The 23,850-nt window shown below is 31.2% G+C and overlaps 2 protein-coding genes across 2 annotated transcripts in view; one reads left to right on the plus strand and one right to left on the minus strand.

Annotated features, from left to right (window-relative positions):
• The window catches only part of HELRODRAFT_89291 (hypothetical protein), a gene marked incomplete at both ends in the record, with an annotated part of 92,635 nt that extends 71,693 nt beyond the window's left edge, over nt 1-20,942 (plus strand). The window contains 7 exons of the mRNA XM_009030474.1: nt 2,319-2,372; nt 3,052-3,189; nt 3,300-3,407; nt 11,514-11,784; nt 19,673-20,045; nt 20,113-20,506; nt 20,607-20,942. Of these exons, the coding sequence (XP_009028722.1) occupies nt 2,319-2,372; nt 3,052-3,189; nt 3,300-3,407; nt 11,514-11,784; nt 19,673-20,045; nt 20,113-20,506; nt 20,607-20,942 (1,674 nt within the window). The remainder of the gene's footprint in view (nt 1-2,318; nt 2,373-3,051; nt 3,190-3,299; nt 3,408-11,513; nt 11,785-19,672; nt 20,046-20,112; nt 20,507-20,606) is intronic.
• Nucleotides 20,943-22,887: 1,945 nt separating this feature from the next.
• On the minus strand, nt 22,888-23,375 carry HELRODRAFT_89250 (hypothetical protein; the record flags this gene model as incomplete). The annotated part of the gene is made up of 2 exons (XM_009030468.1): nt 22,888-23,159; nt 23,213-23,375. Coding segments are annotated over 2 exons (435 nt in total), but the record flags the coding sequence as incomplete, so codon positions are not given.
• Between the last annotated feature and the right edge of the window lie 475 nt (nt 23,376-23,850).

Below are 23,850 nucleotides of genomic sequence, written 5' to 3' on the forward strand. Positions count from 1 at the left end.
TCTTGTAGTTTCAATATCATGTGTGTGTGTTAAGTGTTTTTTTTCAGTCTGACCATGCGCAAAAGGTAAGTTTTTTTGCAAAAGAGATTTTAAAAATTATATATCTGAAAATTATTATACTTTTCAATATTTCTAGCATTATTTTTGTAATTATTATCCAATTTATTAAAATTAACTAGAAAATGGTTGGTGTTCATGGTGGAGCGTATATAGACCAAATTTCGATTTTACTCATCTTCAGCGCTTATATAGGAAAATTTCAAGATTTTAAATTTTTGTGTGTGTAAAGTTCTTTTATTCTACCTTGTCCTGTGCAAAGTGCTTTTTTCTGCTTTATCCTCTCCATTTATTATATCTTATTAATATCTTGGTTCTTTTCATTTATTATATCTTTGTTCTATTCATTATCTTTGTTTATAAAATTTTTCAATAAAATTCTTCTGGTCGGTAATGATGTGGCTACTCTTTGCTGCTTGTTCTGCTTGTTGATTTGCATTTTTTTTGGTCAAGGAAGATTGTTTCAGCAATTTTTGGATGGCTGTCGTTCTTGTTGTCTTTTTGCCGTAAATTATATTTGTATTGTTTACTAATATTTTTGTAATGGGTGTAACGGGTTTCGAGGCAGTGAGTGACGCCTCTCGTTTAAGTAACAAAAAAAACTTTATTATCAAAAACCAAAATATAACTCTACACAGTAAAATTAATCATTTTAAACAAATGTTAGTCAACTGTTATTCAACTTCAACAACGAAACCAACGCAAATCCAACTCTCCGACGTTAACAGCACGCTATCTCGACTTCCACGTTTTCACTAAAACTGCTCCAACCAACTCTCTCCTTTTCCGCTCACTTGTTTCTTGAATAGCCATTCGCATTTTTGAAGCGCATTCCGACCGGCTATTAATTATCTAACCTCAAACCCTGACAATTGGATCGTTTGATGTATCGTTTCCAGCTGAGTTCTAATGGTTCCTTCTCTTTTGTGCATAGTAAAGCGACGTGATAGCAACACTCATATAATGGAGTGACAACTACATCCCTATCACGTCGCCTTTCTATGCACAAAAGAGGAGCCATTAGAATCCCAAGACACCATCAATCATAAACTACAAACATTTTAGTAATAACAACAACAAACAAGGCGATAATATAATTTTCTTTTACAGAAATTGCCTGTCATTTGCATTTAAAACAGACGAATCTGTTCTAAAGAAATTCGTTTTAAAAAACTGAAGCCCAGAAATCTTAGAATTTATTATCAGAATGCAAAAACGGCAAACCTGATAATAAAAAATAATTGCACGCTTCTCCGAAATTCAACCCTGAAAAGAAATCACCTAATATCTGAGTTTAAATTCCTTCTTGACGGATGAACTCATCAGCCACACTCATATATTGGAGTGACAACTACACCCCTATCACGTCGTCTTACTATGCATAAAAGAGAAGGAGCTATTAGAACTCACCTGGAAACGGTACATCAAACGATCCCATCACGAAAAATATTATTAAACAATATTAGTATAATATACGGTAACAAAAACCACAGCTATCCAAGAATTGCTGAAGCGTTCTTCATTGACCAAAAACATGCAATTCAACAAGCAGCAAAGAATAGCAACATTATTACCGACTAGAAAAGTATTATTGAAAGACTTTACAAGCAAAGAGAATGAAAAAAATATAGATATGATAAATGGACAGGACCAAGATATAATAACGGACAGGACAAAGCAGAATAAAAAACTTTGCACACACAAAGAATTGTAAAATCTTGAAAGAATTCCTATTAAAGCGATGAAGGAGAGTAAAATCGAAATATGGCCTATATACGCTCCACCATGTAAACTAACAAATTTCTAATTAATTTTAATAAATTGGATAATAACTACAAAATTATTAATAGAAATATTGAAAAACTCAATCGTACAATTTCAAAAGCTTAAAATACGGTAGATTTTATTAATTATTGCATCAACTATGGTTTTCTTTCAGCCATATATATATATATATATATATATATATATATATATACATATACATATATGTATATATATATATATATATATTAGCCCATATTTAGGTTTATTAATATTTTTAGTAAGAAACTTAACACGATGAAGCGGTTTGAATTCATATTTTTATTAATTAGTGTTCTACTTAGACAAATAAAGCTGTTTCGGCGAAATTGCTATTTTCAGTTATCTTCATATTCAATGACATTTGTATAGATATATGTATGTATACATGTATGTATATATGTAGATACGTATTTATAGCTAAATTTCTTATATATCTATCTTATATTTAAATCTAGGCAACGTTTAAAGGTTGGATGGAAATTTTAGCCAATTCAGCAGATATCAAAGAAGTAAAGTTTTTTTAACTGCATTACCTTTTTTACATCTATTTGTTAAAACACCAATATTCACGACATTTCTCAATATTTTATGTGCATAATTTTTTCAGTAAATTCTGAAAATAGATTAATTATAAAATATTAATCCAATACTAAAGAAAATTCTCTAAATTTGAATAACTGGTATTCAAATACAAAAATTTTTCATGAAAACACCAGCAGGTTAAGACACGTGCAGAGAAATTTAACTTTTTTTCCCTTTAAGAAGCATTTATGCTGATTATTGCTTTCAGAAAATTGTAAAAAGAAATCAGGATATGAGATCTTTCAAACAGCTTCGATTCAATTGCGGCAACAACTTTTATGCCACATTGATAATTTGATAAAAAAAAGTAAAATTTGAATAAGCGTTTAACGCATAACTCAGACTTTTCTATAAATAAAAATTGGTAATCTTATTATCAAAATATATTGAAAATTTTGCTTGTTTCGATAAGTCTTTCTAACCTCCAAAATCGTCTTCTAATTAAGTCAGCTTTAATACGCTGATATGAGGAAAACAATGGCACTTGTTAAATTTTTATATATGGCCGTGGTTTGCTGAATAATATTATTTTCCAATAAAAAACGTTTTGCAGATAAAATTGTAAGCGAATATTTCTTTAAATTTATACAATTTAAATTTATGCAGAAAGACGACCAACCTGAATATGAAAGTCAACCTTATACATGTCTTTATTTCGTTGTGTTCATAATTTTTGGATCATTTTTCACATTAAATCTGTTTATTGGAGTCATCATCGATAACTTCAACGTTCAAAAAAGAAAAGTGTTTTTGATTTTTTTTTCACTTATTAACTATCTTTATAATTATTATAATTATCAATTATTGAATGCTAATATTTAAATTTACCTTAAAATATTGTGACATTTTGACAGGCAGGTGGATCTTTAGATATGTTCTTGACAGAAGATCAAAAAAGGTATTACAATGCCATGAAAAAACTTGGTTCAAAAAAACCTAGAAAACCGATTCCTAAACCAAAAGTTTGATTTTTTATGTTTCATTGTTAATTTCTGACACTATACTTTTATTGAATGCTCAAAATTCCGTTACTTTAAAAAAGCCGATCATTTGTTTTTAAAGGCGTCAGAACTAATTTTAGACCAAATAGATTTCTTTGTCTAATTTCTTAAAGTTAATACAATTAACTAAATGGTTCAAGCGGTTTGTGGGTTGTTCAGTGTGCAGCTTTTTGAAGGATTTGGGTTTGGCGGGTGAAAGACGATGTAGTTGCATGAAGAACATACAGCCGAACAAGCGTCTTACTGGATATGGTTATGTAGAAATAAAAAGGAATGCGAGTTTAAATAGCTAACAGACGATCTTGTGTGCACGTTAAAGCTTCCTATTATTCAACACTCCTAGATCCGGCTTAACGTGTTATTTGGCTCGTTGATATAACTCACATCATGATATGTTTATATGTGAATTTTCAGACACGCCTACACAATTTTTCAGTAGAAAAGGAAATTTCAAAGCAAAGCCAATTGTTTGTTCAGCAAGAGACATCTAACTAATTACTAGATGTGGCCCTGTTTCTCGAGAGTGTTTAAGTTGAAGTGCCGAAACATTCGTTGACGGAAACTTTCACTGAAAGCTCTCGCTGAACGTTTGTTATGCTCAAGTTTCTAAATACACATAAATACTTACGTACATTTATATGACGAAAAAAAGGAGAAATAAGATTAAATGAATAATCAAGAAACAAGTATAAATTCGTAAATATGTAAATAATGTATGAAAAGATTATATCAACCTATGTATTATCAAATTAGTAAATAAATAAAAGGGAAAAGAATCTTATCAACTTAGTTATATATAAACACTGTATAAATAATGATGCGTGCGTGTAATAAGTTAAATAGAAAGAACGTGTAATTTAATTAATGCATTAAAAGAATGGCTAAATGCTCATTATTATCAAATAGAAAAGTAATTGTAATAAATAATAATAATATATACATTTATGAAGCGCCCATTCGCACAGCTGCTTCAGAGGCGCCCGGAGCCCGTGTTAAAAAGATGAGTCTTTAATCCTTTTTTGAAAAGACTCAACGAGGAACATTGTCTTAACTCATTCCGGACATACGGAGCAGCGTGACGAAAACCGCGGCCAGCCAGGCGGGATCCGGCAACGGGAAGGTTTAAGAAATCTGTTGAGCTGCTGCGGAGTGATCTAGTATGTTCATGTCTGAATATGAGGTCGTATAGATATGTTGGGGATTTTAATAAAAGGATTTTGAAGGTAAGGACTGCAATTTTAAAGATGATTCGAGCGGAAATTGGAAGCCAATGGAGCATTGGAAAGAGAATGGAAGAACTAAAACGAGGAAGTTTATTAAATATAAGTCTAGCAGTTTTATTTTGGATAGTTTGTAGCTTTCTGACAGATGCACGTGAGACCTCATACAATAAGGAGTTGCAGTAGTCTAATCTAGAAAGGATCAAACATCTGCAAAGGGCAGCAGCAACATCACATGTAATCATATGTCTAATATGTCTTATTGCGCAGAGGTGATAGTTGAAGGATAGTTGTAGATGTAAGAGAAATTATCTCAGCTGTAGAGGACCTTGTTGGTCGGAAGGTGAATTGGTCCTGGTGATATGGTTTGACAGATGAATGATTGAGACTCGGATTGAGAATTTGCCAATATACTTGTCTAAGATGCGTGTAAGATTGGTGTAATGGATATTGTGCGATAGTCGATGGGTGAGGTTGGATGATTGATTTTAGGTATTGGGCAAATAGTGCTGTGTTGCCATTGGTTGGAAACGAGTAAATGGGTCAGGCAGATATTGTAGATGGTTGAGAGTGGATGACAAAAAAATGGAGCTATAAGTTTCAAGTACCAGGGTAGGAGGCCATCCGGATCAGTGCCTGATGGGCAAGCTTTTGTGAGAAAGTGTAGGATGGTTAGTAGATGAAAATGTTGAACTTGATGGCGAAAGGTTGTAAATTTCAGTGGAGGTTGTTGATATGATGAGTTTGTTGGCATGGTGGAGAAGTGGCTGTTGAGGGTTTCAGCATTGAAGGGATGCCTAAACGTTGTGCTTGCACTCCTGGTTCCGTTGACTAGCTTCCATATCTCCTTGCTACCACGCTTGACATTAGTGAACGTCTTAGAGTTGTGATTGATGATGGCGATTTTGATGCGATTGTTATGGCAGCTGCTAGTTCGATGTTACCTGATTTTATTTGATGAAAGGTGGTTTATATAGTTTAATGGTGATGCGTGAAAGTTGGTAGTAACGCTCGAATGTAGTTTGCATGATGCTCAGGAGTTTGTCAAATATAAATTAATGGCAGCTATTAAAATTATCATTATTCTTAGGATTAATATGAATGTTATAATTTTCATTATTACAGGGGTCAGAAATACTATAATTATTGTCATCAATACCCATATTAATATTATTACTATTATTATTGTTGTTGTTATTATTAACATCATTGTAGTCAACATTTAGATTCTCATTATTAAAGATGAGGTCAAAGTCAGTGATGACGTAAGTACTCAAAAAATGTACTTAAGTATAAGTACTAAGTACTCAGTAATAAAAGTACTTAAGTATAAGTACTAAGTATCAAAACAAATTGTATACTTGATACTTATAAGTACTAAATATAAGTACTAAGTACATAAGTACCTAAGTACATACCATGGTTAATTTGAAATATTTATAAATTTATTAAACTCAGAAATCAACTCATTATTTACAGTAATTTATTTACATCAATAAAAGAGTTTGTTCTTTTTGAGTAAAAGTAAAGTTTCAAATGATTTATCACTTAAACGATTTCTTTTAGGAGTGAGAATCATTCCAGCCTGGCTAAATATACGTTCCACAGGTGCTGATGATGGCACAGTGGCATTGTACTTCAAAAACACTTGTGCGACAGCAGGATACCTAAGGAACAATAATATAGTTGTTAACCGAAATAGCAAATTATTAATTTGTTATTAATACTTGAGAATAAAAATGTATTAGAAAATCAAGCATATACATATTATACATATATAATATATTACAGAAAAATATTGATTACCTTTTGAGTTGTTCCATATCATTATGAAGGATCACTAAGATATTGCAGTCCTTCAACTTTTTCATTCGATCGTGATTCGAAACTTGGTTCGTGGAAACAATAAAAATCTGCACTAGTACAACCTCTAGTATTTCTGTCTTCATAAACTGTTGAAGAATTGCTCATTCTGACCACTTCTGCTAGAAACAAGTCTTCAACTTGATGATTCTATCCACCTGATTTTAAAAAAACGGATGGCTGATCGAAGCCACAACAAATGCTCTCATCTTGCTGTTGCTTGAAATATCTTTAAAGTCAATTATATCGCCAAAGCGTTTATCCATGCCACATTGAAGAGCAGAAACAAGAGCTGAAGTGTACGATGGAGTAAAAGATTGCAGTTTTCGCTGTATAACAAATATAGTTGGTAAGACAGCACCAAAATAAGACTCCATTGAAACCTCACCTTGGAGCTTGTCCAATGCTAGTGAAATTGGTCTCATCAGTTCCAACCACTCATTAAGAAAACTCAAATCTATATTGCTGAACTTCGGCAGCTGCAAACGTTCCATCACAACATTTACTTTATCGCGAAGACTATATATAATGCTATAACAGTCAAATTCAGAATTCCAGCGTGTCCCATTCGGTTTGGGTATTGTTCTGCCTAAGATTTCATGCACAATTTCAGCAGCTTTTGAACTCTGGTGTGATGCGGTGCTGAGAGAGACACACTTACTGGATACTGATCTATATATTCTTTTGTAGTTTGAATCATTATTCAAAGCTTTACTTGCATCAGTTGTAGCAAGCAAGTTTAGAGTGTGTGAAAAGCAAGATACATGAGAAGAAGATAAATTCCGGAGCTGTCATCTATATTACTTACCAAAAACTTATCACCAATCTCAACTGGAGTCATTTCTGTATCATCATCATCATCAACATCTATGATATAGATATATAGATGTCAGAGTGATGTGAGTTAACCACCTTTTAATGACTCAATTAGCCAATGGTTATCTTAACATCCCGCTATCCATGACTAAACAAGAACAAATGTTGATAAGAGAGATAAACAAGAATGTCAATGTAAAAATGTGTGTGTGTGTTTTCATCACAGTTTTCAATTTTTAAATGTTGACATTATCTTATTTTTGCTTAAAATTTTTCTGGTACTTACAGGAAAAATTTATTACTTATAAGTACAAGTACTGAAAAATGTACTTAAGTATAAGTATTTAAGTACAGGTTTTCATATGTACTTAAGTATAAGTATCTAAGTACTACATTTGTACTTAAGTACGTACTTAAGTACAAATGTACTTAAGTACTCGTCATCACTGGTCAAAGTTAATTTGATGTAGGTGATTCAGACTAGCACGATGTTGATTTGGATGGTGACGTTGACCTCTTCCAAAATCAATCCATAATTCATTATTTGCAGATATTTTATTATGTGCATAAATACCAATAATCACAATGTTAGAATCGACATACGTATTAGAACATAAATTCAAGAATCAATAAGCCCATATCCAAAATATCAAAACATATATATGTATAAATATTTGATTAAACATCTATAAAATTGACTAATAAAAACAACAATCATACATTTAAATGATAAGCATGACAATTACAAAAAAACGGTAGTAGAATCATACAGAGCCAAAATCTTTTATTAAACATTTTTAAATGAGTAACACTTTCGGCTTCTACCACTTGGGTTGCAATCTTTTCCATATCTTCCCGATTCTAGATTTTTTAAAAGTTTTTTCTAATATTTTTGTTTGACGTCATCAAGTCGAATTTGAGATTGTGACCTCTTAATCTGTAGTCGCCAACCAATGTGGAATGAAAAGCATTCATGTTTTTGGTATGTTGTGAACGTATATGAGACCACTCTTTAGAACGTTTCTGAGTCGGGTATTGACTGCATGGTTGGCATATAACATCAGAAGTCCATCGGCCTCTTCGACATTGCATGGTGACAAAGGAAAATTATGTACAATAAGCAATTGCCACATCTTCAGGTGTCCAAATAATTACTTTGTTTTTTGTTGGTTTTGCTAATTGTTGCTTGTTTGAGTCAACTGCAAAAATCTTTTTGAACTATTTTGGAACTGTTGTACTCAAAGTGACATTTATACGTTGACCACCAGATCCTCGTGACTCTTAAGTTTCTGAATTCAAACTGGATGCTAAATTTCCGTCAAACACGACTTCAATCTGCTGTACTGATTGTAATGAACGATTTTTAAATGACCAGTTGATATCATTGCAATAATTGTTAAATGTATTTAAACACCATTACCGTTCCCTCAATAATTACGGTATCAGTTTTGATAGACAACTTGTGATATGTCATAAATGAATCTGTATGGATCATGTTTAACGCTTTTATTTGCTTGGTCATGACTTTGACTGGTGTTAACAAAAGTTACGTTAACATTGTTTGTGGTATTTTATTTTTAGACCAACAAAGTCCGTTGGTAAAATTTTAGAAATTAATTTGGTGTCAGACAGTTGGCAGTTGGATCATAGATTTTGGGTACAATTTTTTTCTTACTTGCACTTACTAGTTTAAGTTCTTCGTTTAACATATCACAAAACAATCAACTGCCTCGATATTTTCATGTGCTAAATAAGACCGCATATTCAAACTTGACTTGAAGAATTTTATCAGCTCATTTTTATTTAATCCATTTTTCATAAATAAAGTTAACTGGTTTTCGGACATCAAAGTGATCTTAACATATCGTATGCATATTATTTAAGGCATATTTGTATCAACATTTCTGCAACCCCTTCGCCATCATTCAACTGTTCAAAACGCACTGATTGGATGATAGTGGTAATGCTCATTGTTTTTTGGATTTGGCTAAATTGAGGGCAAGAAAATTATATCCTGCCACTGTTGGGGCAACCAATAAATTCGACGAAGCTCATGAATAGATAATTTTTTCTTTATCATCTTGGCCGCGCGCAAATAACATACTACCAAGTACCAAAAAAAAATGAAAATTGTGAAAATACAAATTGCGTCTGCCCTAAAAAATTAAAATTAATTTTTTAAAAATAACTTGTTTTGCTAGAAATAATAGATTTAAAATTGGATTCAATTATTTAATGTTTTTGAAAAAAAATTAATTTTTTAAAAATAACTTGTTTTGCTAGAAATAATAGATTTAAAATTGGATTCAATTATTTAATGTTTTTGAACTTGCAATTTGCAAACAGCATAAATGACATCATTTAAAAAGTTTTCATCCAAAAAATAACTTGGGATATTTATGTTCCTGCAATTGCCCTGCCCTGTTCGTCCTTGTATACATTTTATTGGAAACCAAAAGAGCGCTAACTTAACACATTCTTGTTTACTTGTTTATTATATTTAGATAATATATCATTATCATTATTTATTTTGTTTGTTCGATTGTTTATTTATTCAATTCTTTTTTCAAAATTCCTCAGAGGCATCAGTGAGAAAGACAGTGTACGATGTAACTGCACGTGAAAAAACGTGTCACACTTTTGTATGAGGCAGGCTGGAATTTTTTTTATATATTTGGACTTGCTCACAAGGCACCTTCCCCACCATCACCTTCACCATCATTACATACACCATTATTACCATCATCACCTTCATCCTTACCTACACCATCATCACCTACACCTTCATCACCCATACCATCATCACCTCCACCATCGAACCGCTTTTATGTATTGCATGTATTGTGCAAGAAACCATTTGTCAACCATGCAGAAAATGAGTAATGACTGGGATGGTTGCGGTGGTCCGCGTGGGATAGAAACGAAATAGAACGACGCAAACACTTAATTTAACACTTTTTATTTTATCTTTTTTTCTTTCTTTCTAACCTTAACCCTTTCAGGGCATTGACGACCATCAACCTCCACAAAAGGACATCACGAATGTTATTCATTGTTGAACCCGATCTTTTTTTCCCTGCAATCTTTCCAATAGTTGTTAGATTTTCCATTTTTTCTTCCGCATGATGTGACCAAAAAACTTTAACTGTTATTATCTGTAGTAATTTTCTTTTTTCATAACCTGACTGTTTTAATACATCTTCATTCGAAGCATGACAGGTCTTACTAATTTTCATAACTCTTCTCAAAAACAACGTCTCAGCTGCGTTTATCTTATTTTCCATTTCTTTAGGAATTGTCCATGCTTCAGAGCCGTAAGTTAGCACAGGAATAATGTAGCATTATAACAGTTATATTTTGATTTTACTATAGGTGAAGATGCTTTTCATTTTAGAGTACCTATGCATCTTTCGCCATAGCTATCTTTCTTTTGATATCCATATCACATTTGCAACCTGGGGTAATCAGACTTCCGAGATAATTGAAGCTGTTAACTTGTTTCACTTGTTTACCATTAATGATTATGGAGCAAATCAAGGCGGTTTTGTTTTACTGATAACCATGCACTCTGTTTTGTTGATGTTAATTTGCAAGCCTTTTTTTTACTTCAAAAACCAGTTTGGAATCAATTGTTTGCAGTTTTTCCCACTCTATAAAAGCTGTATCATCAGCATATCTTACATTGTTTATATTCATGTCTCCAATGGATATTTCAGGTAGATCCTCTATCTTTCTCATGATAATCTATCTATAGAGATTGTACATGTCTGGAGAGAATACACAGCTTTGCCTAACACCTTTCTTTATTTCAACAAAATTAGTCATCTTGTTACCAACTTTCATCGCTGTTCTATTCTATACCAGTTATAAAAATCTTGGTTCTATTTTGCAAATTTGAAAAATTTGTTAGAAATTATGATTAAATAATTTTTAACTATTTTTTGAAATAAAACGTCTACAAAATTATGTTAGTTGATTTAAAAACATTTCGGAGACTGTTGGGTCCATAAAAATAAAGAAATAGAATGGTATACAGTTAAAAGTAAATAAAAGTAAAAAACACAAAATTATGATTTATCATTTTAATGTAAAAAATATTTAAATTTAGTAGTAGGATTGTTCAATAAACGTAATATTCGTTTATATTTAATTAAAAACTAAATTTCAGATGAAATGTCAACTTTATTTTTTTAAACTTGTTTCAAATGACAAATTTGACATGGCTATCATGTTTGTTATTGTATTCAACATGCTTTGTATGGCGATTGAACACCACAACCAGCCAAAAGAGCTTGAAGATTTGTTGGATTATTTCAACCAGTTATTTGTGGCCATTTTCACCTTGGAGTTTCTGCTCAAATTAATAGCATTCAGAATTTATTATTTCAAACATCCGTGGAACGTGTTCGACTTTTCTGTTGTTATCGTATCCATATTAGGTAAGCATTAAAATTTGAACTAATATTTCTTTGTTGTTATTTACTTGATAATTCAAAATTTAGTGACGAAATGTTTTCATTTTTTGCACAGCCTAGAATATATTTGTAACGATCGTTTCAACCACACTATCTTAATTTTTACAAATGTTCATGCTATTTGTAAAATCGGTCAATTATTACTATATATCTTATGTAGTATCCTTCTAACAAAACAGAAAAAGATCATCAAATAAATTAAACTAAATTTTCAAATTTCACTTAGTTAAAAATTGTTATTTAATCAAGAATGCAAAATGTACTTGAATATCTTTTACACCAGTTACTTGATAATGCGGCAAATAAAAGCCGAACTTCCTTTTTAGCCCATGCGTGAAAATACGCGACATTTAAGAAGCGGAAGTGCGTTTTTAACGGAAATCAAATCTGCTGCTAGTAAACTGAATGCTTGAATAAATTGAATTTATATCAAATAAAAGACTGGTTCCAATTATTGAATAACCTATTCCTAGTCGAGGCCGACCAGAAATATAGTTCTAGGTCTCGATTTTGGCGAGTTTCAATAAAAAATCAAGCTCTGGTCAAATTTTAGATGAAAAATTTTAGCAATTCTATAAAACTATTTTTGTCACACCCAAAATTCTCATCTTAATACATTTTATTTTAATATGTTGAAAACAGACTAGTTATACATGTACATTCATAAGTAAATTAGCGATAAATTGTTTTTTTTTTGTTTTGTGCAGATTTCCGGCGTTTCAGCACAAATTGGCTATCTTTACGTTGTCTTCTCTTAATTTTTTTTGTTCTTAATATGGCTGTACCTGTTGTTTCATTCACAATCTGTCAATCAATTTTGTATTTATGATAAAAGCTATTAAACTGTATGTATTTGAATTATTGATAAAGATTTCTTCCATGTTTGTTGGTATATTATGTTCTATTCTTTGTTTGCTATAAATTGCAAGTCAACAATATAATGACGTTTTAGTAACAAAGAAGTAGAAAAAATTATGTCTCACATATACATTAAAAATACTAGTAGCAGTCAAATTTGAAAAAAAAATTCAAAAGAAAATTTTTATTGTCTTTATTGGATGCATTTTCATATCGAAGTGTCGTATTTAAATATTTTTGTGTTCTGCCACCTTTAACCAGAAGATCAGGGACTGTGACGTTTTACAATCATTTTACAGGAAGTTGGATCTTTAGTAAACCATAGAATTTTTGAAGAGTAATTTGCTAGTCTCTGCATTTATTCCACTTTTTGTTTCATGCGCCGAAAATTTTTCTGAACTGGTCCCAGTGACGTAGCCGAAAATTTGTTGCTGGGGGTTTAAATTTGTTGACAAATGTAGGCGATTTTTTATTTTTTTGCTTATCACACAATTTTTAACAAATTTTGCTGCTAAAAATAGTTGGTGTTCGGAAAATTCTTCGCAGGTAAAATTCTTTGCAAGAAAACTCTTTGTAATGGATTTTCAGTTTTGTGCTCTATAATAAGGCTGTTGTTTTATCGATTTAATTAAATGAACAAATTCTTTTAAGTTTATTGCTTCAGAAAATAAAACAGTACGCAATGCAAAATTTTAATTATTTGAAACAAAAATATTAATATGATAATGTACAAAAAGTTTAGAAATAAAATTATGAGCCAATTCTCGTAAATAATCCATTATGTTTTGATTCGCATAATTTTCCACAATTTTTAGAATGTATATGGCAGTATCACGACAGCACTTTTGTTTGCTAGACGGTCTCCACCGGCGAGATATTGTTCAAACTTTTCAAAAACATCATCCTGGTGTACAAAAGCAAGGGCCGAGAGCATCCGCATCTTTAGAGCCAATTCAGCATTTGTTTCATAACGTCGTTGAAAACCATTAGCTTGAATGTTACGGCAAATACAGTGGCTGAAGTGGAAAAAAAAGCCTTTTCGTTTCGTAGCTGGAAACGTGTCACCAAAAGCATTAATAGCTGACAGTTCAAAGTCGAAGCTGGAACCGAATTGGGCTGTAAGCAAAAAAGTTGATTGAGAAAACGACGATAAATTTTTTCCGTTTTTATTGTAATAGTGCAAAAACCGCAGGGATGACACGGTCGCCATCAATACCATGAATTGTGTGTAGTTGGTTGAACAATAGCGGCACTGATTTGAAAATTCTATCAGCGTACTAATTTGTCAAATTGGTGAGAAGTTGAAAATTTGTTTGATTGGAAAAAATGAGAATTCGATTTGGACCATCGTCGCTATCGTGCAAAAGAAATTGATCGCCAACGTGTGTAGTTTTGTAATCGGCAAGAATATTTAGTTCTTCCAGTAAAGTTGGATTTTCTGGAGAAAGGTTCACTCTCCGTCTAGCGTCGCGAACCGTTATTTTTAACGTGATAATTGAAGGCAATTGATCAACGACAGGTTGAGATAAACCAACAAATGTATCCTTAATTATCTGATGAGTGGCATTCTGCATTGTTTTTGGCTCACCTTTGATCACATTGACAACCCTCGCTGCTTGTATTCTTGCAACATTTGCAACATGACTCACCTAACCGTTTTAAAATTTTAATATCGTCTGAATGTGCTCGGGCTCGAAATGGGTACGTTGAAATTCGCTGCATTTCCATACAATTTTTTGATCTGTAGCTCTATCCTTGAAGTATGTGTGACCATTGTCCACTAACTTTCTTTTTCCTTTTTTGCTTATCACAGAAAAGTATTAAAACTAAAATTTATTAAAAATACAGTAACATTTTTGAAATGTCAGTTAAAATGAACATAATATTAACCAATAAATTTTTAATCTTCTAGCGATAAAATTTTGGCAAATAATTTTTTTAAAATACAGCAATTGTTAATCTCGCAAAAGTTTTTAATTGTGAATGAAAATGGTGACCAGACAAAGACCCCGAACAAACCTGTGTTCAATAAACTCCCGAACAAAAAATCGCACACTAAAGAAGATACCGAAAAACTAACAACATATAAGCGCACATTAAAAAGAGAACCGAAACATTTTGGGGTTGTATTACACCAGTAATTTTGGTCTGCGAGAATTTTTGGCTATGAGGTATATAGTAAGAAAGTTTTTGTCATGGGAGTTTTTTGCTTGAGGTGTTTAAGCACAGGAGGATTTTGTTTGAAGAATATTTGTCCGGAATTTTTTCGGGAGGATTTTCGATCATGGGGTTTTTGTCAAGGGGGTTTTTGTTCGTGGGGTTTTTTCGAGGGGTTTTCGTCCGAGGGTATTTGCCCGGAAGTATTTTGCTCCGAAGGTTTATTTCCATGGGGTTTTTGTCTAGAAGGTATTTGTTCGGGGGTTTTTGTCCCAGAACCAATGAAAACATCCCAACCACGCAATACAACCTGAAAAAATGTTAATTATCTATCGATAAATTTTTCCTGGCGAAAAATGTTCTGGCGAAGAATTTTCCACGGAAAATTTTCTTGCGAAGAATTTTCCTTCAAAAAATTTTCGGCGAAGAATTTTTTGCGAAGAATTTTCTGGGAAGATTTTTCTCGCGAAGAATTTTCCGTAAATCTCAGTAGTTTTGTTCAAAATTTAACATAATTTTATTGTTACTAATTTACATAAAGATTTTGTTTAATTTAGCTTTTAATTTATGTATCCGACTGGTACGTGTTTATTTTATATGATAAAAAATAATATATTTGTAAAATGTATTGTGTATTTGGCTTTATTGTGTATTTAGAGATAATTTTTGCCATCATTTTTGAGTGGCTTTGATGCATGTTTGAGACAACTTAAACAAAATCTAAAAATACGTCGGACTTTTATATTGAGGTGAAAATGGAGATATAAATACATCTCTTAAAGGTAATAAAAGCCGTGGAGGCAATAAATGCCTTTGGGCGTTAATGCGATGACGAAAGCTTTAGGAGTTTTGGTTATTATAAAACATAATTCAAAAACATTCATAGAATGAACCTTTATGGATAATTTGAAAAAATTTATAAAATGATTCAAAAACTTTATCCAAAAGATTTAAATTAAATCAACCCTTATTATCTCTAATGTTTAGACAGACATCTCAATGTTCTGAGGCAGTTCAGTTTTATTAGAGCAACATCCAAATCAATGTGATTTTTCTGAGTAGTTCTGATATGAAAACTACACAATGAAGCTGCAATGAAGTCCTAATAAGTTTGAGCTAATCTTTTAATTTTAGAAGAAGAAAATATGCAATTATTACAAAAAATTTTGTCAATTTCGTCTAGCGACTGTTGCCATTGTAAATGAAACCATTACTTTTTTTTTGGTAAAAACCATAGACTCTACACGATTACATATCCTACCAGAACGTATTGAATCAACTGACATGATTGAAGTTAGAATGCTGTAAATTATTGATAAATTAATGATAGTTGGAAAAATCGTTAAAATGCTGAAAAATTAAATCAAGAATATGGTGTTGGAAATCATTAAACTGAGGCTAAACAAGACTAGACCATTTATTTGAACAGTTTCTAAAATGTACCATCCAAAGTGTTTGCGTAGGAAATAATAATTTTGTTATCCCTCCATCTGTTGAATTCATATAGTACGTCATCATTGTCATTTCACACTTTTTGTATGCTAGGACACCACTTTGAAGTGTTTTTTAAATTTTCTGTTTTTTTTTTTTAGTTGATGTTTTCGCTGATTTTTATTTATTTCTTATAAGAATTATTTATTTAAATTTGAAAACATTGTCTAAGACAACCAATAAAATTTAAAAACTTTAGTATAGAGTAACAATTGGTTTTACTGACAAAATGATTTAGGTTTTTACATGGTCAAAAGAAAACAACAAATTATCAACCTACAATGTACAGACAAAAGTTCATCAAATGCAACACCGGACAAATTTTTAATTTTAAAAAGTTATTCTTCTAATGTGCTTTGCATTCGCATTTGTTTCAAATGCAGCTTTTGCAGATTTTTATTATTATAAGAAAAAAGGTTTGGGCAAAGCCCCTTGCCCAAAACTAAAATAACATAACAAAAATAAATCAGAACGAATTCCAATAAAAATTAAAGAGTCAATGTTTAAGACAATTATCAATGTTTGAAAAAATTGCAAATTCTGAAAATTGATTATTACAGGTACGTAACGTACATTGGCAAATAATTTATAATAAACATCAGGCACAAGACAAACTGAAATTAAAATATAGAATATTTTGCGTCACCATAAAATAAGTCTAGTTTAGTTTTAAAAATAGCCAATGACGGAGCATTAACAATATTTTCTGGCAATGCATTCCATAGGCTAACAACTCGATTCGAGAAAAAATATTTCCTGCAATCTTTTCTGGCCATCCGAGTACACAATCTGAGCTGATGACCCCTGGTATTGACATCAGCCCTACCGCACAACTGAAGGCAAATCGCAGGGTCCACCATGCCGTGAAGCATTCTATAGACCAGGATTAAATCTTCTCTGATTCTGCGGTAATTAAGGGAAGGGTATTTTTGTGACCGACAGTTATGAACCAACCACTGAGGCGAGCTGTTGAACATGAACATATGAACATGTTGAACATATATATATATATATATATATATATATATATATATATATATATATATATATATATGTTGGTAATAGATATACTATATCTATATATATACTTTATATCATGATATTGATATTTTTTATTCGGGTAATTTGATTGCTAACACATTAACACATTTAGTAATTATTTTATCAATTCCGGAGTTGTATCGGCTTTAGAAATCAATAATCGTAATTTTCTTAGCTCTATGCCACCTTCTACATGTTCGTCCATCTTTTTCTGTAAAACCATTGAGCTTGAAGTGTTAAAAATTGTTTCTAAATTAAAAAATTCACATTCGTCAGACCACGATGGTATTTCTAACTACATCATTCAAAACATAATTGATTCAGTTGTAAAGCCACTAACATATTGCATTAATTTATCTTTTATCACAGGAATTTTGCCTAACTGTCTTAAAATTACAAAGGTTATTCTTGTTCACAAAAAATGTTTTTCAGATTTGATATCCAACTATCGTCCTATATCATTGGTGTCGTCTTTGTTGAAAATCATCTTCTTGCCAGTTCGGTTTCAGAAAGGAGAATTCAACCGAACTTGCTATTTTAGACTTAACACTTTATGTTTGTAGTAACATATATTTAAATCGACACACCATTGGTATGCTTATTGATATAAAAAAGCATTTGACATTGTCGATCATGAGTTGTTAACGAAAATGTCACATTATAGGATTAGAGGACTTTGTTAAAATGGTGTCAAAGTTACCTTGCAAATCGATCTCAATATGTTGTAATATGTAAACATCATTCTTTCTTGTTGCCTATTGTTTCTGGAGTGCTTCAGGGTTCTACACTTAGCCCTGTTTTTTAATATATTTATCAATAATCTATGCAGATCGACTAAGGCTGTTAAGTATATGTATGTATGTATGTTATGTTTGCGGATGACACTACCATTTTGGCGGCTGGCGATTCCATAGGTGAAGTTGAATGTATTCTTAACTCAGAGCTCGCAAGCGTTCACTTGTGGATGATAAATAATAAACTGCAAATTAATTTATCAAAAACTTATGCGATTCTTTTTGGTCCTAAAATTGTCACCAATTTACTAACATTCTCTGTTTTCTACAATAACAATTCGGTGGGTCGATTAGACAAAATAGTCTTTCTAGGTGATACAATCTCAAGCAACCTAAGTTGGAAAGAGCACACAATTAGCATGTGTAAAAATCTAGGTATAATCTATAGACTAAAATATATCTTACCGAAATGTGTGTTACTTAATTTATACTACTCTCTTATTTATCCTTATTTCACTTATTTTATTGTAGTTTTGGATCGTTACATTAAGTCTCATATTTTTATTTCAGATGAATGTTTATACTTCTTTATTCGTATTTATTATGACCTGAAAAAATATGATCATGTTTCAGTTTATTTATCGTTGTCTAATTTGTTGTTTATTCCTATACTGTACGTTTTCAGATTGTTATATTCTTGTTTAATGTTATAGTTAAGAAGAAATTTGCTATATTTAGTTCATATTTACTTAAATCTTTTGAATATTGCAAAAGAACAACTCGGCACACTCCATTATACAATAGTATTGTCCCTCGTACTGCTTTATTTTATTCTTCAGTTTTTGTCTTTAGTTTAAAACTGTGGTCAAAATTACCGTGTTTAGTTTTACAAGTATCTAACTATGGGCTATTTAAAAAATCGATTTTTGACTTAATTAAGAACAACTTTTTTTTACAGGATATGATTTAATTATTTCAATTATTTAAGTTATTTTATAAGGAAAAACTTTTGATATGAATTCAATTGTTTTGTTTAACTTGATAAATTTTGATGATCATTTTTGTTAAGTAATTTCTGCTCATTTTTGGTTAAATTGAACTTGTTTTCATTGGCTAGCTATACCATTTTATTTTCATTTATGTTGTTATTTTCATGTTATTTTCATGTTTGTTGTTATTTTTATTTGGTTTGGGTTGGGTGGCCGTACAAGCTCGTTTGAGCTTCTTTGTCTCCGTGCTTTTTGCTGAATAAATTGAATTGAATTGAATATATATATTAATGATATAAATATATATATATTATATATATATATAATTATAAAAATATATATTAATTTGTATATTTAAATGTAAATATATATGTATATATCTATATTTATATATATATGTGTGTGTGTGTGTGTGTGTGTGTGTGTGCGTGTGTGTGTAAGCATACTGTATGTGCCTGGCGAGTTAATTGATGTTAGTCTACATATTTATTTACATTTGTATCATATGCGTACGTTTTAACAAATAATCAAATCAATCAGAGACCCAAACGGTGATTTAAAATTTACATAAAACAATTCAAGGTTTAGCAGTGCTAAAGTTTGTGAAAAAGCATCTGGTTTCACCAACATTAATTCGAGTGATAAGAGTTTTTAGGGTTGGAAGAATATTACGACTCGTGAAATCTGCTAAAGGAATTAGAACTCTTCTGTTTTCGTTAGCTGTTTCATTGCCAGCTTTGTTTAATATAGGACTCCTCCTATTTCTCATTATGTTTATCTATGCAGTGTTTGGCATGTCGTTTTTCATGAACGTTGAACACAAATACGGCATCGACGATATTTTCAATTTTGAAACTGTTTATCATGGGCTGTTAATTCTCTTTCAAATTGCTACTTCAGCGGGTTGGAATGGCGTTTTAGAAGCTCTTATGAACGAATCTACTAACTGCACTGGGTAAGCTGCTTCACTTCGCAATTTTGGTTCACATTTTAAATATCGTTTTATTACTTTTTTATGCAAGAGATGCAAATGCAAATAGTTATGACGGTAGCAAGTTAGCTATTCCTTATTTGGTGACATACCTCATAATCAGCTTCCTTGTCATTATCAACATGTACATTGCTGTTATCCTCGAGAATTTTTCTCAGGCAACAGAAGACGTTCAACGCGGTTTAACCCAGGATGATATTGATATGTACTATGAAACGTGGGAAAAATTCGATGAACACGCTACGGGCTACATTAAATTTGATAAACTGTCAGAATTTTTAGATGCTTTGGAAGAACCGCTTGGGATACCTGTTCCCAATTATTTTGTTATAATTCATTTAGATATTCCAATTTGTGACAACGATCTTGTTCATTGCGTTGATATTTTGGATGCTCTAACAAAATACTATTTAGGAACTTCAAAAGTTTGTCGACAATCAAAATTCTTTTATAATTTTATGCTCAATAAATTAGTTTTGCTTCATATGTATTTTAATTTATATTAGAAATTTAATATTTTTAAAGGATGCAGCTCGAGAATTGGGTGACGTTAAAAAAGGTTCTGGCAAAAAAAATTATTCAACTTCTACGACTACTCTACAACGACAAAGAGAAATATTTTGCGCCAAAGTTATTCAAGTTGTTTGGCGAAAGCATGTTGAACAAAGAAGAATGCAAAGAAAACAGACAGAAAATTTGAAAAGATCTTCAGATGGAATGATTGATAAACAAATAAATACAGCAAACAATCAAAGCAATTCCATTGAATGCGCTGATTTTTATCTTGACAGTGGTAATAATAAAACAAGCGAAAAAGCAGAAGCGATGCTATTGATGAATCCTAATTATTTAAACATTTAGCATAACAATTTCTTGCATAGATTTTGTTATAAACAATTTAATTGTTAACATTACTTTGTTTTATTGTCAAAGATATTGAAATATTATAAATACTGCATATCGGCAATTTAAAATGAGGTTTTTCAGCATGAAATCAAAAACATATACAGTGGTAAACAGGGCCAGAAATATATACAGAGGCCGATAGCTGTCAAATAAAAGTTCAAAGAACTGCTAGTGGATAAAGCAAAAAGCACATCATGCAAAAATGGTCCTAACTGAGCGTCATAGTAATAACTAACATCAAATGCATTATTAAAGTTTTTCAAATTGGAGCTTTTATTTTGACCTATAAAAGCTGCATACAAAACCTTCCAAAGAGTAAACATAAAAGAAATTCTCCTTCTCCGGTCATCGACTTTTTTGTTGAAAACTCGCCCCGGTCATCAACTTTTTAACTTTACTGTTGACTTGGAAGTAAAAGTTTAACAAGTCTCCCTTTTAAGCAGTTGTGTTTGTTTATCAGAAATCAGTGAACAAACCTGTTGTAGAACGTATGACTTATCGATAGTGCAAGTTACATCTCTATATTATGAATGAAACGGATCCAAAATATCGAGATTTGTGGTATCTGGATCCAGATCTTCGTAATAGATTCGTACGGATTCAGATCCAATGTGCATGTGTGCCCATAAACAAATTTTTCAAACCAAGTTTTTCCCAAACTTAGAACACTGAGAACAATCATCAATTTGGCGTTTAATGTTTAAACCCAGCCCATTTTATCATTTAGTTAAAAAATAAAGATGCATTATTCGGCCAACAGTTTAAAAAATGTTAACACGTGATTCAAAAAGTTTATAAAAATTTTCTTCTCAATCCATAGTTGAAAATATTTTTTAAATTCAACTTTATTGACAATCAATCAAGGATCCGGCTTTCGGCATTTTATAAAAAACTAAAACGACTTTCCATGCAACGTTTAGTAGCGGCAACGTTTATGCTAGTAACTTGAAAAGGTAAAAATACTTCAGATGAGAAAATGTTATAGCTTCATAAGGTCTATTTTATTAAGATATGTTTATGGCGATAGTGTTTGGCACCCTAAAAAAATCTTTTATAACATAAAAAAATCTTTTATGTTAGAATTGTTAACTCAGAAACCAATGTAAACATCGCATGAAATTGTTAATATTTTAAATTTCTATATATTTTCGAGTTACCAGGTCGAAATCGAAAATATTGTAACAACAGAGCACTGCATCGGCTTATTTTGCTAACTAAATTTTGAACAAAATCTAGAAAATTATATGTTTGTCCAATATAAAAGAGAGTATCGAAAGCACGTAGATAAGCAGTGTCATTTTCTTATACATCATGAGTGCAAACCATCTTTTAAAAGTGATATTTACTCTGATTAGAGTAACATTCTCGATGAATGCTGAAGCAGTCGATGTCAACATTGTTTCAACCTTCCTTTAAACATTCAGCAAAAGATTTAGCGATATGGCTCTAAAAACACAAAAATTGGTGGAAAAATACATATACGTTTTTACAATGTCACAAATTATTGTTTAATGAATGAATGTCAATTTGAAATGGCATTAAATAAAAAACATAAATTTATCTATATCAAAATAAAGGTTGAAGATCAATCTCTCTTGTGTACTCGCTTCAGAGGCATCAACGACAAACACACACAGCGCATACGAATACGCATACACACATTACACATATAGGCGGAGATCTTTTTCAATTCGAATCTGGCCAATGCAAGAGCAGGACAGGGGCTCTTAACCATTACGTTATCACGCCGCCAAACTAAACTAATTAAAATTTGATAAATAAATAAAATAATTGAATTAAATATTTAATTAGTATATTATTTTTAATGACAGAACACGTTGTTTGCACTAAATTTTAACTTTGGTAGAAAAAAAAATGGGATGGATGTTTCAAACATAATTTAGTTTTTCTTAACTTTTTTTACAAAAGCTGAACTTTCCAAATTATTGTACTTTTGTGAAGTAAGCATGTAAACTAGCAGACAGATTGGAATTATGACAAAACATAGATAACATCCAGCCAGCTGGTAACGTTCTTCGAGAGTTTCAGGTACAACCTTCGTCTTATAATTTGAGAAATCATCATTCAGTATCACGTAGACCATCTGCAATGTCATTGTGATGACTTGAACCGACCAAATGATTGACGGAATTTTAATCCAATGGCGTCCACCTTAAAATAAATTTATTTAAAATATTTTTTTTAATGAATTCGGACAAAATAACCTTTGGCAAAAGCATACATAGCTGCCAAGAAAAACGGCAAATGCAAAAACACTTCAAGGTACACAAAGACTTTGAACCATGCTGGATTTGTGCCAACGTAAGGATCTTTCAAGAGTTCAACAAACCAACTCGTGCAGTTTTTCAGCTGTTGTGTAAAAATTTCAAAATATCAATAAACCCAATTTACAAATTTATGAGAGCGTCATATCTACGCACATCCAACAAAGCAACAAATATAAGTATGAAAAATTGTACTGAATATTAAACAAAATATATATAACTGTTTAAAGTATTCATCAATGCTAATCATTCACATTGGAAGACACGAAGATAAAAATGACAGAAGAAATTGTTCATGTTTTTGTTCCGGTCATACTATATTGAACACGACGAATTAATTAAACATTTTAATATATATATATATATATATATATATATATATATATATATATTTATATATATATATATATGTTGGTAATAGACCATAATTTTTACAATATTCTATAAATTCTACCTAATGTTTGGCGTTAATTTGTTTGTAGTTCGTTTTTTCAATTTTTCTCACTAAAGTTTTTTGGTGAACGTTTAATTTATTAAAATTCAAAATAAACCAACTTTCCGAATTCATGCTGCAATAT

Source organism: Helobdella robusta, assembly GCF_000326865.2.
Source record: "Helobdella robusta unplaced genomic scaffold HELROscaffold_69, whole genome shotgun sequence".
Taxonomy (NCBI): Eukaryota; Metazoa; Annelida; class Clitellata; order Rhynchobdellida; family Glossiphoniidae; genus Helobdella; species Helobdella robusta.